At 41.3% G+C, this 17,963-nt stretch overlaps 2 protein-coding genes across 2 annotated transcripts; both read left to right on the top strand.

Moving 5' to 3' along the window:
- The first annotated feature begins 2,812 nt into the window (after positions 1-2,812).
- LOC114308779 (F-box protein At5g07610-like) lies at positions 2,813-4,147 on the top strand. Its single transcript, XM_082890675.1, has 2 exons — positions 2,813-3,953; positions 4,134-4,147. Exons 1-2 carry the CDS (start codon positions 2,813-2,815, stop codon positions 4,145-4,147), a joined length of 1,155 nt encoding a protein of 384 aa, XP_082746801.1.
- Positions 4,148-7,986: 3,839 nt separating this feature from the next.
- On the top strand, positions 7,987-8,574 carry LOC145800860 (uncharacterized). Its single transcript, XM_082890627.1, has one exon. The coding sequence runs from the start codon at positions 7,987-7,989 to the stop codon at positions 8,572-8,574; it is 588 nt and encodes a 195-aa protein (XP_082746753.1).
- Positions 8,575-17,963: the final 9,389 nt, after the last annotated feature.

Genomic DNA, 17,963 nt, shown 5'->3' with positions numbered 1-17,963 from the left:
AATGCGATATAGAAATTAGCTTCTTCTGATAAAAGTTTCTTGTTGCACAATTGCAATTGTCACTTACGAATGACACTTCAAAATTAATTGAGAGTTTAGAGAGATTGAGAATTTAAGAGAGAGAGAGAGAGAGAGAGAGAGAGAGAGAGAGAGAGAGAGAGAATATTATTTGTAAGATTTATTTTGGAAAAATGAAGGATATTTATAGTAGTTTGAAAGAGTAAAGTAAATTTATAAATATATATACATTACCATTTGAATTTTTTTATGACCATCTCTACTAATTTATGACCATTTGAATTTTTAATTTTTTTCTTTTTCATTCAATGAATGAAGAGTGAGTTGAGTGATTGAGATGCAACAAAGTAGGCTAGTAGGGGGCGGGACGGGGTAGGCTGCAAGCAACAAACCGTTTGAATTTTATTTATTTTTTTCATTCAATCGCGATTTCAAATTTACAAGCAAAGTGAAAAGGGGTCAGGTGATGATGTGATGATGCAGGGGTAGGTTGGGCGGGGAGGAGAGAGGGTCTAGAATTATTATATATATTTTAAAAGGAAATGACTTTTACTGTTATGTTATGTTATTTTGTTTTTGTTTTTGTTTTTTCATTTTTATTTTTGCAAGATCAATCTTTTATTTATTTTATTTGTTCATATTTTTTATTTCTTTGTATTTTTTTAATTATTTAACTGTTGCAAGTTGTTTTTTATTTTTATTTTTTGAAATTTGACCATTGGTAGAGAAAGGGCCGGGTAGGGTGGGTTGGGATGGTCCAGGCTTCAAATGGAATGCCCAGGCCCAGACCCAAGGTACTGGATTGGGCTTGGGCCCGGGCCTAACCGGGCCAAAACAGGTCGAGCGCACCTCGAGCCTCACGCGGGCTTCGGACCGCCCACGGGCCATTTTTACACCCTTATCAATAGGATTCGTTTAATTGAAATTATACTCTTTTTTTTGTGGAGATTATTGATTTAAAATTAAAAAATGCTAGAGATCTAAAAAAAAAATTCAAAATTTTTATCAAATGTCTTACATGGGTATGGAACCCACATGGTGTGTATCCCACATCTATGTAAGACATTTGGTATAAAATTTGGAAGAATTTTTAGGTATCTAACATTACTCTTTAAATTTTTTTTACAACAATATCACTCAGAGGTGATTTGAAAAACAGTTAAAAGCTAATTTTTTTAATTTTTTAAAATTTTTTATTTAAGAGATGATATAATTCAAAATAAATTTAAAATTAATTTTTTACCATTTTTTAGCTGGTTGACCCCTCAATAATATTACCGATGCCAATTCATTTGCCGAAACTTTAGCCATAAAGAATTCTGCTTTAATGTTCCCTTATATTTTCCGTTATACCCTCCTTTTCGTGCTCGCCAGTGGAAATTTCCTGAGGAAGGTTGGGAAAAGTGTACCCTGATGTCGAATTGAATTGACTTGTGTGGAACAAACACCACTCGCCTTGTTAGAGGCCAATTTCACCCAGCAATGATTTAGACTATTAAAAAATATATTATTAAGAGTATATTTAATTAGGTGGATTAGAGTATGAGATTGAGATTGTTAATTCATGAGTCTGATTATCCTATGTTTGTTTTAACATTTTGATTTAGGATTATTAATCCAATGGATAATTAATCCAACAAATTTACAAGATTATTAATAATAGAGTAGGGATGGGATTATTAATCCAATGAATATTAATCTAAGGGCATGTTTGATTGGGTGGATTAGAGCATAGGATTGAGATTATTAATCCGTGGGCCCAATTATGCTATGTTTGTTTTAACATTTTAGTTTAGGATAATTAATCTAATCTATAATTAATCCAACAAATTTGTTGGATTATTACTAATGGGGTAGGGGTGGGATTATTACTCCAATAGATATTAATCTAATTGGATAGTGAATATCACACTAATTTAATAGGATTATTAATACTTCACTATTAATTTTGTGAATCAAACATGACCTAATTAGATAGTGAATACTACACTAATTTAATAGGATTATTAATATTTCACTATTAGTTTTGTGAATCAAACATGACCTAATAGTACTAATGCATTGGGAATGACAAAAAAAAAAAAAACCAAAACAAAACAAAAAAACAAGGCATAGAAAGTGGACAGGGCCCACTGCTACATCATTAGTGCTCCTCCTAGTGCTCCATTTTTAGTCCTCCAAAGCATTTTTCCAACAAAAATAAGTGAGATCACTAAAAAGAGAAACACTAATAGCTTTAAAGTGGTGTGGGTCCCACATGATAAGATGTTTTGCTCTTGTGTTTTTTCTTCTTTTTTTTTTTTTTGAATTTTTAGTTAGGGTTGGTTTGGAATGTCCTAAAAAAGTGTACTTTTTGACTTATTGGTGGGTTTGGGTTGGGTTTGGGTTGGGTTTGATGTGATGTGTTAGAGAGGTGATGTGATTTAAATAAGATGATGTGACTAAAATAAGATAGTGACTTTTTGACTTTTTGACTTATTTAGTACATGCCAAACTAGCCCTTAATTAGTAATCCATTAGTGCTCCCAAATTAGTGAGATGAATCATTCTTGTTTTTCCAATTTCAACAAGCAACCAATGTCTCAAATATTCAATAATGTACGCGGAATGTTTGAAACAAAGAGCACTCATCAAAACACACTCACAAAACCAAGTTCTATATACAATAGCTTAATCTGATTGATAAAAAATAATTCAAGCCACACACTGAGAGTTGAAGCAAGATTATAAAAAATAATTCAAGCCACATACTGAGAGTTGAAGCAAGATTGAAACATACTCTCCCAAGTCTCTCATGTCTGTGCACTCATCCCCTATAGATAAAGTTGCCGCCAACGATGACATCTTAACCCAAATTCTCATGAAGTTACCAGTAAAATCACTCCTGCGATTCAAGTCCGTATCCAAACACTGGCTCTCTCTCATCGTCAATCCCCATTTCGCACGTTGCCGGAATCCCAACTCCAGCTTTGTCTCCGGCCTATTCTTGTACTCGTCCAAGAGACGTCGTAACCCAGAACTCAATTTCATCCCTCTTCAAAACAATGAAAATCCAAGCGACGACGGTGATGATGCTTACTTAGCACCTCTCAGGACGATTCCAAGTCTATCAGGTAAAGAAATTTTTAGCTCATGCCATGGATTGTTATGTTGTTCTAGCTATTCCAACCTTGAAGGCGACTATCAATTGCGCTATCATATCCTCAATCCCACCACCAAGCAATTCAAGTCTCTTCCTCAACCCCGTGATGGCCATAAGGGTTTCAATTTAGTGTTTGACCCGTCAAGATCACCTCACTACAGAGTTGTCTGCGTTTGGCGTGTTGATTGTGATGATTTAGTTTTGTCGGTTGACTCTGATCAGAACAAGCTTTATTATCAAATTGAGATTTACTCATCAGAGACCGGTTCTTGGAGGGCTTGTGCCGAACCTTTCACCGCTAATCGAAATTCCCAATTTCATAGCGGGGTCTGTTGGAACGGTGCGATTAACTGGTTCAACACATTTGGGGACTCATTGTATTTCAACATGGAGGATGAGCGTGTTAGAACTATTCCAATGCCTCCGATTCCTCATGGGGATTGGAAAGGGAGGCCATTTAGGTATTACGGGGAGTCGAACGATCATTTGCAGTTTGTTGAGATATACAATCCAAGGATTCAATTTGATGTTTATGAGATAGAAAGAGATTACTCTGGCTGTTTTGTGAAGTACCATGTCGATCTTGGTTCAGTTGGAGCTGCGTTTCCCCAGATGATGCAGAGGCTCTCGTGGAACCCATTGTATTACTCGTTCGCTATACTTTCGCTTGTACGAGAGAAAAAAGATGATGACTCGTTTATGGTGCTGCACATACCGGGTAAGATTTTACGGTACAATCTTGGTGATAAGAGTTTCGAGAAGATATGTGATGTTGGTGCAGAGCATTGCGATGGTAATGGCATGATTGAGGATTCTTTTATGTATTTCTGGTTTCATTCCTTCCAATACATTGAGTCTGTCTCTTGTATATGAATGTGGTTTTTTGCTTTAAATCAGAGAATTAATTCAGTTCTTGAATTGCTTTAAATCAGTGAATTAATTCAGTTCTTGAATTCTCCTTTTGTTGTTTCAGGTATTGAAAATTGATTGTGTTTGTTGCTGTAATATGATAATATATATATACATAAATGATACAACCTTTGGTATTTAATGTGGTGATTATGTCAGTTATTTGAAGCCACTTATATTTTTGAAGGGAATTTAAACAATTTTAATCTACACAGTTGCATGTTTCAAGAATATTTTGTAAAAAATTCAAAAAATTATAACCATAGAGACTGTTAATTTGAAAATCAAGGTTGGTGTCCAAATCTTAAGAGTACCTTCTATATTTTTATTTTTACATAGATATATTATAGTTCAATTCAGAACCATAACAAAAAAAAATCTTAGAACCGGAAATCAGACTAATTTGAATGGTTCTACCGTTTTCGAAAGCAAAACCAAATTAATATAAAAATCAGACCAAACCAAACTAAATATAAAAACAATACCAAACTGAAAATTTAGACTATAAATTGGATCGATTTACCGTTTCTACCCATTTTTGTGAACACCTCTAATATCTCCAAGCTCTAATTTCTATCTTTCTTCCTTTTTCTATAAATTCCAATTAGTTCCTTTGAATTCTATCCGTTCCTCTCTTTTTCATATCCAATTTCCAAATGGATTGAGAGTTACAAACACAGTTTTTGTTGGACTGTGCAACTCTAGTTTTCTTAGAATTTATAGTTATATTTTGAGTGGCAATTTATTTGCCTCACAGTGTGCTTTTTAGACTCGCACATACACCACAGTTCGACTTTGATAATCTGATTCATTTATTTTTTAAGTTACAAATTCTATTTGGTTGATCTGATTTATTTATTTTTTAAGTCACTGAGTACAATACTCATTTATATATTTATAAATAAAAAATAAATAGTCTGCCACCTTAAAGAGTGTCTGCAAACAATGTCGATGCCTGCACTTCCATCAGGCTGGGATCGGAGGTGCTTTAACTATTTCGGGGAGTCAGGACCATTTACATCTTATCGAGATGTATCATCCTCCAAGCACGCAGTTCAACGTCTATGAATCGGAGAGAGACCGTTCCAAGTGGTTTGTGAAGTATCGAATCGACCTTGGTTCGGTTGTTGATGAATTTCCAGAGATGATTCCGAACAGAATAATTCCAAAGCACTTGAATTTCTACATCTTTGTTATACTTTCTTTTGTACGGGGAGAAACAACAGATGGGGAGTCGTCATTCGTTGTAATTGTAAGGCGATGCGGTACAGTTTTGAGGATAAGAGTTTGAAGAAGCTGTGTGATTTTGCCGCTTCAGCTCCAGGTTGACCTGTGAGTTTTGGTGGATGGTCCATTTGTTTTCCATTTATTGAGTCTATTTTGTTGTGTTTGATATTGTTGAGACAAAACATGGATTGTAAATTACAATTTGTACTTGTTCAACTAATAATAATAATAAGAATAATGCTTGGGACCCCCTTTTGGGGGTCACCCCCTCACCCCCATTTGCCACGTGGCGGGTGGTGATTGGAAGAGCAGGAAAAAAAAGAAAAAAAAAAAAATATAACCAATGAGAGAGAGAGGGGGTCAAAGGGGATGGAAGGAAAAGGGGGATGAATAATTGTATTCAAATTGGCCATGCGTCTTGTGGTCTGCACAATTTGATATTTTTAGAACTTTGGATAAATATTTACTCTATGGAATCGAATTGGATTCACTATGTTTGGTTTTTCTTTTCAAAAAACACTTTTTAGAAAATTCTACTTTCTTATTTTCCGTAATTTTTTGTTTTTATTGATTTTTTAAAATATTTTAAGTAATTTTTAAAATTTTTAGACATACCTAACTTAGATGTATCTAAAAAGTAAAAAATTTGTAAAGAAAACCTTTTAAAAATTCACTAAATACCCAAAATACAAAAAAATATATGAGAATTCAATACATTTTTTTGTATTTTTATGTATTTATTAATTTTTTAAAATATTTTTTCACAATTTTTTTACTTTTTAGATACATCTAAGCAAGGTGCATCTAAAAAGTACAAAAAAAATATTTAAAATTTAAAAAATATTCACTAAAAACAAAAAAATGCGAAAACCAAAAAACTTAATTTTTTAAAAATTTAATTTAAAAAACTCAAGCCAAACACACTGATTGAGATTTTTTGAAATGGATTTGAGATAAGAATGGCATATACATTACAATTGCAATTAATATTGGGCATCCTACATAAATATATATACTTTGTTAAGGTTTCACTAGTGGGCTTTATGCACACCCCTATGGGATTTGGTGCAGGTAAAGATGTTGTGATCTCGCCAAGCTAAGGGTGTAGATATGTTTTGGTGAAGAGTAGATCACTCTTTCTTTTGTTGTAATCTTTGTAAAACCTAGGGCTAATTTGGTATGGGTCCGAGAGGCCATTCTGTGTAACTGAACTATTGCCTTGGAAGATGTAAGCCCGTAAGGGCATTTCTTTTACTTTTAAGACTATATATGTATCAAGTAAATTGATATGCCAATAACACAAGTTGAATATAAATACTTTTATTCCAATTCATCATTCAAGGAATAACACAATTCTCTCTTCTCAAGTATCCTCAACAATTAGTCATTTCAAGACTATTTCAATGATTTGAAAAATAATTTTCAAAATGAACAATAATTCTCCTATTTCCTGAAATTCATCATTTATATAAATATAAATAAGAAATTTTCTAAACATCCATTTATTTTGACACACAAAATAAATATAACAATATCATTCATGAATTTTTAGTCCCTTTTAAAAAAATTCCCAAATTCTAGGTTTTCTTACGAAAACTATACAACTCAAATATTTTGAAAGAAAACTTTCCAAAATCATCTTTTATTCAATCAACGAAGATCAAAACCCACAATATCATTTTAAAAGAACAAGAGACAAACCCACTTTCAAAATCGCTCAACTTCTTGAATCAACAATCAATTTTCAAAGCTATCGAAAGATGATTTCGAAAATCATATAGATCTTGCAAAAAGATATATACATATATATATATAACTCAAAGAAAATCCCTACCTCAAGTTTTGAAGAAAAAATGAGATGAAACCCTCAAAGTCAACGGTGTCAAACCTCGATCTTCACTGCACACAACGAAGCCCTCAAGAAGTTAACCAATTTTGATGAAGAACCTATGGCAGAACTCTAATAGATCTTGAGAAATCAAGGTTTTGATCCAATTTGGCGTAGGAAAAAGTAAAGAGAAGGGAGAGGAAATGTTTTTAGAGAGAGAGATATACAAAAGTGATATGAAATATCAGATTCACGAACTGATATAACATGGCCTGCTCGAGTGTGGAAAGCCCTGCTCGAGCGTCGAATACACCTTCCCAGTACTTTTGTAGACAAGTCAATTTTTTGGAACCAAACATTCTCCGCTAGAGCGCATAAACGGCCGCTCGAGCGGACAAGTAACTTCGAATGCATTTTGTATTTTTGCTTCAAGGGCAATGCCCCTCGACCCCGCCAGGGCACTGCCCTCAGACCCGCCAAGGGGTGCTACCCCCTGGACCCCTGCGAGCTAACCGGGCAGCTCGATCCCCGACCTGCCCAGTCGAAGTGGCAAAACATGAAAAAAGGATCGAAACCGGGATCACTACAAATAGCTAATGATGTGGTGGACTGGTGGAAGAAATCTAGAAGAAAGGGCCTGATATTGAAATTGGATTTCCAAAAAGCTTATGATACAGTAAATTGGAACTTTCTTATCCAAATGCTATCCAATTTTGGGTTTGGTGCTCAGTGGGTGAATTGGATCCGTACCTACATTTCTTCAGCTAAAGTTTCTGTGTTGGTTAATAGTTCACCCACTCCTGAATTTTGCCCTTAAAAACGGCTAAGACAAGGCGACCCATTATCATATTTCCTATTTAATATGGTGGCTGAAGGTTTCAATCTACTACTTACAAGAGCAAAAGAGTTGGGCTTGGTTAAAGGGATAACCATTGGGTTCAATAGCATTAATAATTCCCATCTCCAGTTTACGGATGACACAATTATTTTCTGTGAAGCCGAGTGGTTTGAAGTGTTAATTGTGAAGAGAATACTCAGATGCTTTGAGATTATTTCTAGGTTAAGGATCAACTTTCATAAGAGTATTGTATGTGGTGTAGGCATTCCTGATGATATTGTGCAAACTTTTTCTTCTAGACTAAATTGTAACTGCCAGAATCTCCCTTTGAAGTATCTTGGAATGCCATTAGGGGCCAATCCATTAAGAAGAGCAACATGGAAGTCTGTGGTGGAGAAATTTAAGAAGAAACTAATAGGTTGGAAGAGGAGGCTGTTGTCCTTTGCATGTAGAGTAACATTAATCAAATCAGTACTATCCTCATTACCTATTTATTACTTGTCTTTGTTTAGGTTGCCTAGAAGTGTGGGAAAAGAGATTGATAAGATCCAAGCAGCTTTCTTCTGGGGTGATTCTGAGATCAAGAAGAAAGTCCACCTGATGAAATGGTAGGATGTAACCATGGATAAAAAGCTAGGTGGGTTGGAGATTTAAAACTTAAAGGTTTTGAACAATAGCTTGCTTGCTAAGTGGAGGTGGAGATTTGGGGTGGAAGACAACTCCTTATGGAAACAGCTCATCTACAGTAAGTACAAGTCCGAGGGGGGAAGATGGTTTCCTTTTCATGTGGAGGCAAACAATATTTGAAGATTGTGGAGTGACATAATTCTTGTTAATGAATCTAATAACAACTTGTTTAACCATTATTTGCACAATGCTGAACTCAGATTAGCAATGGTGAAAGACTCAGTTTTTGGGTTAATAATCGAATGGGAACCATTTGTTTGAAGTCCCAATTTCCTAGATTATACTACTTATCAATGGAAAGGGACATATCCTTGCATATACAGTGGTCTAGGGCCAGAAATCAGAACAATTGGGCATTCAATTTCAAAAGACCCTTATTGGCATGAGAGGAAGATGAACTACTAAAGCTTCATGATGTTCTAGGTAAGGGGCCTAATTTGAGTTTGGATTCTAATGATAGTATTTTGTGGAAAGCTGATCCTGCAAGTATTTTTACTATTAAAGGCGCTGTTAACTGGTGTGAATCTTCTATTGGTCCTGCTCTAAAACTTCGTGACTTGATTTGGCACAATCCTTCTCCATCTAAAGCCCAATTTCTCTCTTGGTTAGTCTAGAAAGGGAGGTTAAAGGCCTTAGATTATCTACATAGAATTGGTATCCTAAGTGTTGAAGTAAGTAATGAGTGTGCGTTTTGTCATGCAAAGGTTGAATCACTCAATCATGTTCTTTTGCTTTGCCTCTTTGCTTGCAAAGTTTGGTCCAGCATAATCAAGTGCTGGGGTTTGTAATGGGCCTCCCTTAGTACCGTGGACATGCTTATGCCCTGGTGGTTAGGTTGGACTTATAGAAAAAGAGAGAAACAATTATGGAGATCAGTTTTGATTGCTGGTTTGTGGTCCCTTTGGAAATGCAGGAATGACTGCTTGTTCAATGAATTACGACCCATTTGTGATGGCCTCTGTGAGTTAATTAAAATTAGAGTAGCCCTCTGGATGAAAGCACACTCATTTGGGCAAGGGCATGCAGTGGATGAGTTTGTCTACAATATTCAACAAGTTAGAAGTTGCTTGTAAGCAGAGAAGGGGTTTTGCTACTATGATCTGTATGCGGTCAGCAGAGATGGATGAGGGTGGTCTGAGCTTGGTTGCTGCTGTGTTGGTGTGTTTGCTACTGAGTGTGGGTGTTTTGCTTCTTGGCAGCTTAGCTAGTTATGCTATGTTGGTCTGCTAAGCTCTGCTAGTGGTCTGTTTTGTTGGTCTATCTCTGCTGGGCCTGTGTGGGTGAAGTAGATGAGGGATTTTGTTGCTATGATTTGTATGCTATCAACAGAGATGGATGAGGGTGGTCTGAGCATGGTTGCTGCTGTGTTGGTGTGTTTGCTGCTGAGTCTAGGTGTTTTACTTCTTGGTTGCTTAGCTAGTTGTGCTATGTTGGTCTGCTAAGGTCTGCTAGTGGTCTATTTTTGTTCTGTTTGTTATGTTGGCTGGTTTGGTGGCTGAGTTTGTTAGTCTCTCACCAACTTTGGGGGTGCTAGCAAATGATAGGATGGGCTTTTTGGTATCAACCTGGCTGGGATGATTTAGCTCATTGTGATGCTTTTGCACTTCCCTTTTCTTTGTTGATGGTATTTGTTTTTACTTTGTACTTGATTCTTACATCAATGTAGTTTCTTTTTTGCCGATCAAAAAAAAAAAAAACTGACATTTACTACTGTGGGAGCCGAATAATGGCAAAATCAGAAGGTGCGTACCTTAGAAGACTGATATTAATCAGCTGTGTCCTACGAGAATAGGAAGCCGAATAAAATACATGTGCCAGATAAGTGTAGAACCTTAGAGCCGAATAAGAGAAAGAACAATGATTAAAAAGTAGGCCCTGGCCCCGAGGATCAAAAGGAACAGGTATAAATATAGGAACAATGGATTGAGAATGGTATGTAAGAATCACTTCACTTAACTTAGAAAAGAAGCTATCCTGAATGTCTGAACTGACTTGTCCGTCGGAGTGCTAATTCCGGCACCCCCGATTGGAGTGTTTGTATCTTTCCAGGTGACTAGCTGAGGATCACTAGTGTCTCCCAAGATCTAAAGAGTATTTCTAAACCACATCCCCACAATTGGCGCCGTCTGTGGGAATACTCAAATACATCCATGGCAGGCGTGACTGAAGATCCTCCGATAGCCACTGACGAGACCGCACAGGGAGATGACCTCACTCCAGTAACTATGCTCGGAAAGGAAACCATCGCTACAAGACGTGCCTTGAACTTCGACTCACCAACGACTTCAGCACAAGAGACAATGCGAGCGATCATGGAACAAGCAAAGTAGAATGAACAAAGGCTGGAGAACATGATTGCTAAAAATGAACGTCTCCGTCAAAATTTGGCCCTAGAAGTAGCAAAATCCAGAGAAGCCGTGCGCTAAGATCCCGGACGACCTCCAACGGCAGGTGGACAACGACCTCAAGCCCGACCAAAGGAGACCGATAGCGACTCCAACTCATCACCTGCGGAGCTCAACAAGAAGGGACAATCCAAAATTTCCAGCTCCTCCGAAAAGAGTCTACATACAAGGAACAAGCGCAGAAGAAGCAGTTCAGACGAAGAAGACCAACACGATCCTTTTGTCCGATGGATCGCAAGGGCGGCCCTACCCAAGAAGTTCAAAGCTCCGTCATTCACTCTTTACGACGGAAATTAGACCCCACTGATCATATCCGTCACTACAAGCAGGCCATGACATTGCATGCAGACAACGAAGCCCTCATGTGCCGAATATTTCCCAGCAGCCTGGGGCCATTAACTGTCAGGTGGTATTACAAGCTGGAGCCAGCTTCGATCAAAAGCTTCCATCAATTACAGAAATCCTTCAGGGCCAAGTTCATCACCAACGAGGTACAACCGAAACAGGCCGACTCTCTCTGGGCTATGCAGATCCAGTCAGGAGAAATGCTCAGAGCGTATTCGGCGCGCTATTGGGAGTGCTTCAACCTCATCGACGACACTTGCAACGACTCCATGGCCATCACCTCCTTCAAAATGGGACTACATCCCGACAGTGCTCTTCACAGTTCCTTGACCAGAAGATCCCCAAAACAGTCTGGGCGTTGATGAAGAAAGTTGAAGAGTATTGCAAAGTGGAAGATGATGCCTTGAGAATAAAAGCCGGAAAAATATCCAACAAAACGGCCCCCCTTGAAATTGCTCAACCAATAAGTTCCGTGCCACCCCCAAGCCCTGAGCCACGGTAACGTGCTAAACGAGACAAAAGACGGGACTCTCGCCGATCAAGCGATCAATGCTTCCATCGGACGAATGAACAACTGCAAGTCGACAGCAGGCGCTCGAGGCGTGCCAACAAGAAGTACACAGAGTTGTCAGAACCAATCACTGCAATAATGACCAAAGTCCAACACCTTCCATTTTTCAAATGGCCGTCAAAGATGGTGGGGCCACCCGACACGCGAAGAAGGGATAGGCAGTGCGAGTATCACAAAGATCACGGCTACGAAACCGAGAGCTGTTACGCATTAAAGGATCACCTGGAAGAACTGGTGCAAGACGGCCGACTGCAACAGTACGTGAGAAAGGGAAAGCCAATCCAGGCATTAGCCTTGAGGCAGGACTCACCTCCACTTGGTGTGATCCATATAATCTACAGCCTGCCTGTGTCCCCAACCGTGCACACAATTCAATCGCATCCAATCCCCCAAAAGCAACATATTTCGACTGAATGGCCCAGAGAAGCTCCGACAATTACTTTCAATGACTCCGATCTTAGCGGCACAATAGCCTCCCACATTGATCCGTTGGTCATCAAATTACGCGTAAATCGATTCACCATTGAACGCATTCTCATAGACCCAGGGAGTACTTCAGAGGTTATGCATTACAAAACTTTCATCAAACTCGGCTTCAACGAGTCAGATCTGTCTCCAGCGCCTCACCTATTGTTCGGCTTTAATACGAATCCTGAGTACCCATTAGAGAAGATCATACTACCTATTCGAGCGGGCTCCAGAACGGTCGAAGTAGAATTCCTGGTCGTAAAGCTTCCTTCGCCGTATAATGTCATCATGGGGTGAACCTAGTTACATATTATGAAGGCCGTTCCAAGCACTTATTATCAGCTTGTACGCTTCCCGACAGCCCATGGCATTGAAGAAATCCGTGGCTCCCCTCAATCGGCATAAGCAAAGATTTTATTAGAACCATATCACTGACCCGACCTGTGGGCTTTGATACTTGTATATATATCACTTCTGCAATGCAAACCATTTTTCTTCGTCGCTCAATTCATTTCTCGAAGCCCCCCTTTGGTGCATGACACCTTAGGGCCGATTAAGCCTCCAGATTCGGAGCGCCCTTCATGGATATCACGATTGGCCAAACTAAGTCTCCGGATTCGGAGCCCCCCTTTGGTGCATGACACCTTAGGGCCGATTAAGCCTCCGGATTTGGAGCGCCCTTCGTGGATATCACAATTGGCCAAACTAAGTCTCCGGATTCGGAGCCCCCTTTGGTGCATGACACCTTAGGGCCGATTAAAGTCTCCGGATTCGGAGCCCCTTTTGGTGCATGACACCTTAGGGCCGATTAAAGTCTCCGGATTTGGAGCGCCCTTCGTAGATATCACGATTGGCCAAACTAAGTCTCCGGATTCGGAGCCCCCTTTGGTTCATGACACCTTAGGGCCGATTAAAGTTTCCGGATTCGGAGCCCCCCTTTGGTGCATGACACCTTAGGGCCGATTAAGCCTCCGGATTTGGAGCGCCCTTCGTGGATATCACGATTGGCCAAACTAAGTCTCTGGATTCGGAGCCCCCTTTGGTACATGACACCTTAGGGCTGATTAAGCCTCCGGATTCAGAGCGCCCTTCGTGGATATCACGATTGGCCAAACTAAGTCTCCGGATTCGGAGCCCCCATTGGTGCATGACACCTTACGGCCGATTAAAGTCTCCGGATTCGGAGCCCCCCTTTGGTGCATGACACCTTAGGGCCGATTAAGCCTCCGGATTCGGAGCGTCCTTCGTGGATTTCACGATTGGCTAAACTAAGTCTCCGGATTCCGAGCCCCCTTTGGTGCATGACACCTTAGGGCTGATTAAAGTCTCCGGATTCGGAGCCCCCCCTTTGGTGCATGACACCTTAGGGCCGACTAAGACTCCGGATTCAGAGCGCCCTTCGTGGATATCACGATTGGCCAAACTAAGTCTCCGGATTTGGAGCCCCCTTTTGGTGCATTACACCTTAGGGCCGATTAAAGTCTCCGCATCGAAACGCCGGTTATGGAACCCCATCAGCGCAAGATGTCTTTGGGCCGATTAAGACTCCGAATTCACAGCACCTCTGACGCGTAACACCCTAGGGCAGATCATACTTCCGAATTCAAAGCACCCTTCGGCACGAACAAAACAAAACAAAACATGCCAACATTCGAAATAAGGTTCTTAGCTAAGCATATATATATAAAAAAAAAAAAATCCAGAGTAAGACGCAAATGTTTGAAATAAAACTTTTTATTTGATCAAACAGTTGTTACATAGACGCAATCCGCGTTCGAACATTATAATATCTATCTTTAACTTTTAAGGCGAAAAGGGGAATTAATCACGTTGATACAGCGGAGGCCCCAAATCAATGCACGTCGTTTGGAAGGCCTCTGCGGCTCAAAATGCCTTGATCCAACCGTGCCAGAATTAGTGTATCTCTGGACCTCCCTCTGACACCATCGACAATGTCAAGGCCAATATCCAAGACAAGGAAGGTTAAGGGCAACGGTCGTTGTGTCTCCTTTCGGGGCGATCTGCTTCGACGACTTAGAGGCTGACGCGCCTCCCGTTTCTTTTTTAACGACCTACCTCCCACACCGGAGAATTCTCCGCCGCGATCCATTGCGGCATCAAACTCGGCCAAAGTTCGAGTTTGGCTGATTAAAGAAACTCTGTTTTACATCCACAATATTATATAACCCCACGCAACAAATGGCGTTATATTAATGAGGTCACTGGCACGAAGAGTCCATTCCATTTATTTTTAAATGCTGGCAGTGACCCCGAGGCAATTTCATTAACGCCAAAACCCCAAGAGACGAACGTCGGTTGACATTCACCACGGCCTAGGTACTCGAACGGCTTTTTGGAACACATGCACTGACTGGGACAGGGGCAGCACTATCAATCCAACTGGTCAACCATTTAGACCCCGCGCCGACTGGAATTTGGCACAGCCACTCCACGTACTGGCTTTTGGCCTCTTGAAATTACAGTGGCCACATTCAAGAATAAGCGGCCATCACGATTGGGCCGACCCCGCCTATAAGTCGACGTATCACTATACGATCGATGTTTGTACATTCATTCAAACATCCATGTAATACAACGAAACACGTATATACCGAATACGAACTACGACGGAATATTTACAATAGAAAGTTTCTATTCAATCCAACAATAAATTACATAGATGCCGTTTGGTAACACTTACGTTTTCAGTTTTCTGTTTATATTTACAAAAATTTAAAAAACTCAAATAAAAACTTGTTTGGTAAAATTTTTGATTTATAAATCAGTGGTCTCAGTTTATAAATTTGGCCAAAAAATGAAAACACAAAAAATGTATTTTCATTTTGAGTTTTTAGTTTTTTTTTTTTACCACCCAACACTAGCTACCACCCGCCACCATTTTCCACTACCGTCTTCGACCACCACCACCCACCACTCACCACCTGCCACCACCACTCACCACACACCTGCCACCACCACCCATCACCCGCCACCACCACCCACCACCCACCTGCCACCCACTCGCCACCACCACCCACTCCACACCACCACCACCACCACCACCACCCACCTGCCATCCAGCCGCCACCACCCGCCACTACCATCCACCGCTTGCCACCACCACCCGCCACCTACTTGCCACAACCACTCACCACCCACTTGCCACCACCATCCACCACCACCCACCACCACTCACCACCCACCTGCCATCACCACCCCCCACTACCATCCACCCACCTGTCACCACCATCCACCACTCACCACCCACCTGCCGCCATCCAGCTGTCACCCACCCACCCACTACCACCACCACCCGCCATCTGCCACCCACCTGCCACCACCACCACCCACTCGTTACCACTCACCACCCGCCACCGTCACCCACCCACCCACCATTACCACCCAACCTCCACTCACCATCCGCCACCCGCCTACCACCACCACCCACCACCCGCCACCGTCACCCATCTACCCACCCACCACCACCTACCAGACACCACCACGCACCGCCATCACCACCGGCCATCTGCCACCAACCACTCGCCACCACCACCACCACCACCACCACCCACTCGCTACCACCCGCCACCCGCCACCGTCATCCATCCACCCACCACCACCAGCTACCCACCACCCACCGTCACCACTTTCCACCACCGTCTTCCGCCGCCACTTGCCGTCACTTGTCATTTCTCACTATTTTTTATATATTTAAATTTTTTTAAACATTTTGTCAATTACCAAACGCGTTTGTACTTTATATTTTTCTAAAAATAAACAAAAACTAGTTTATAAAATTTTTGTAAATATAAACTGAAAACGTAAACATTACCAAACATACCCATAGTTTTTATTGCGATTCAACCTTACAATGCGTATTCTTATATGGCGTCACCCTTATCCTCACTTTTCTCGACTTCAAAAGTGAAAAATGGAAAATGTTTACTGTGGTAGAGCGGCGATACCGAATCAATGCCCGACGCTCGAAGAGTTTCCGCGGCTTGAGATGCCTTGATCCAACCGTGCCTAAATCCACGATTCTCACATCGGCAAACCTTTTCGGCAAGCTTCTCCTTGGTCTTTTCGATTCCAGCTTTACGGACTTCATGAAAACCTTTTTCACAGGCCCTCCCCTTCGCTGACTCCATTGCAAACATACTCGCCGTCTCACGATCGGCGAGCGCAGTACTGATGAGCCGACTGGTAACCCTTTCCTCCATAATTGGGTTTCCTTGCCCAGCGGGTTGTGCATGAGCCGCCCTAGTCTTCCTTAACTCACGCTCAGCCGCCTCCGCGCAAGCCTTCAAACTTCGAATACGTTCCTCCTTTTTCTTCAATTCTTGACGGGCAGCGCTCAGCCGCATGCCAATTTCATAGGCAGTGTAAAGCCCCTTCACCGCCCCATGAATGCCTTCGCGAAAGACGTCATAGTCCTGGCGGCCTACCATTGACTGCTGAACCTCAGGAGGAAAAATTTGTCGAGCAAACTCGTCCGCTACATTTGGGTCTCGAACGATCGAGTCCGCCTCTGTCATGGGTCTATTCCCAATAAATACCGCAAAGCTTAATGGGCACGGATTCACGTCAGATCCCCTCTCGACTCGGAGTTGCGGAGATCTGCCTTGCGACTGCTTGTCCCGCCTGGGTGACCTGCTTCGACGTCAAGGAAACTGACGCCTCTCTCGATCCCTAGAACTCCTACTTCCTGTGCGCGAAGGTTCACCACCTTGATTCATGTCTCTGCCAAGCTCAACTAGCATCCACGCTTCCCCTCTGCTGTTAAAGAAGAGTCTGTTCAACATTCACACGATAAATCTTCCTCCAAGAGCTGGAGTCAGCTGTTTACTATGCTCATAAAGGTTGTACCTTTGTTCATTTTTCCTTTCCAGAGGCAGCGCCCTCGAGGCAATCTCATTAATTGAGAAAACCTCAATCGTCCGGTGCTCGAATGATCATGCACCGCTTGGGGTAAGGGCATATTCATCAACCTATTCGGCTCAAGTGCCCCAGACGGTTCATGAATCGATTCTTCAAAATTCTTAAGGTCGTCTCATCTAGCTCCCGAATGATCATGCACCACCTGGGGCAAGGGCAGATTCATCAATCTATTCAGCTCAAGTACCCCAACCGGCTCATGAATTGACTTCAAAATTCTTAAGGTCGTCTCATCCGGCTCCCGAATGATCATGCACCGCCTGGGGTAAGGGCAGATTCATCAATCCATTCGGCTCAAGTGCCCCAACCGGCTCATGAATCGACTCTTCAAAATTCTTAAGGTCGTCTCATCCGGCTCCCGAATGATCATGCACCGCCTGGGGCAAGGGCAGATTCATCAATCTATTTGGCTCAAGTACCCCAGCCGGCTCATGAATCTACTTCAAAATTCTTAAGGTCATCTCATCCGGCTCCCGAATGATTATGCACCACCTGGGGCAAGGGCAAATTCATCAATGTATTCGGCTCAAGTGTCCCAGACGGCTCATGAATCGATTATTCAAGATACTTAAGATTCATCAATCTATCCG

The sequence above is a fragment of the Camellia sinensis genome, chromosome 1, assembly GCF_055761805.1.
Source record: "Camellia sinensis isolate YWXY chromosome 1, ASM5576180v1, whole genome shotgun sequence".
Taxonomy (NCBI): domain Eukaryota; kingdom Viridiplantae; phylum Streptophyta; class Magnoliopsida; order Ericales; family Theaceae; genus Camellia; species Camellia sinensis.
This window is presented reverse-complemented; position numbering and strand designations above follow the sequence as displayed.

Bases quoted from the DNA above. Each gene is read 5' to 3' on its own strand.
- LOC114308779 (XM_082890675.1), top strand. From the start codon at position 2,813: ATGTCTGTGCACTCATCCCCTATAGATAAAGTTGCCGCCAACGATGAC.
- LOC145800860 (XM_082890627.1), top strand. From the start codon at position 7,987: ATGGTGGCTGAAGGTTTCAATCTACTACTTACAAGAGCAAAAGAGTTG.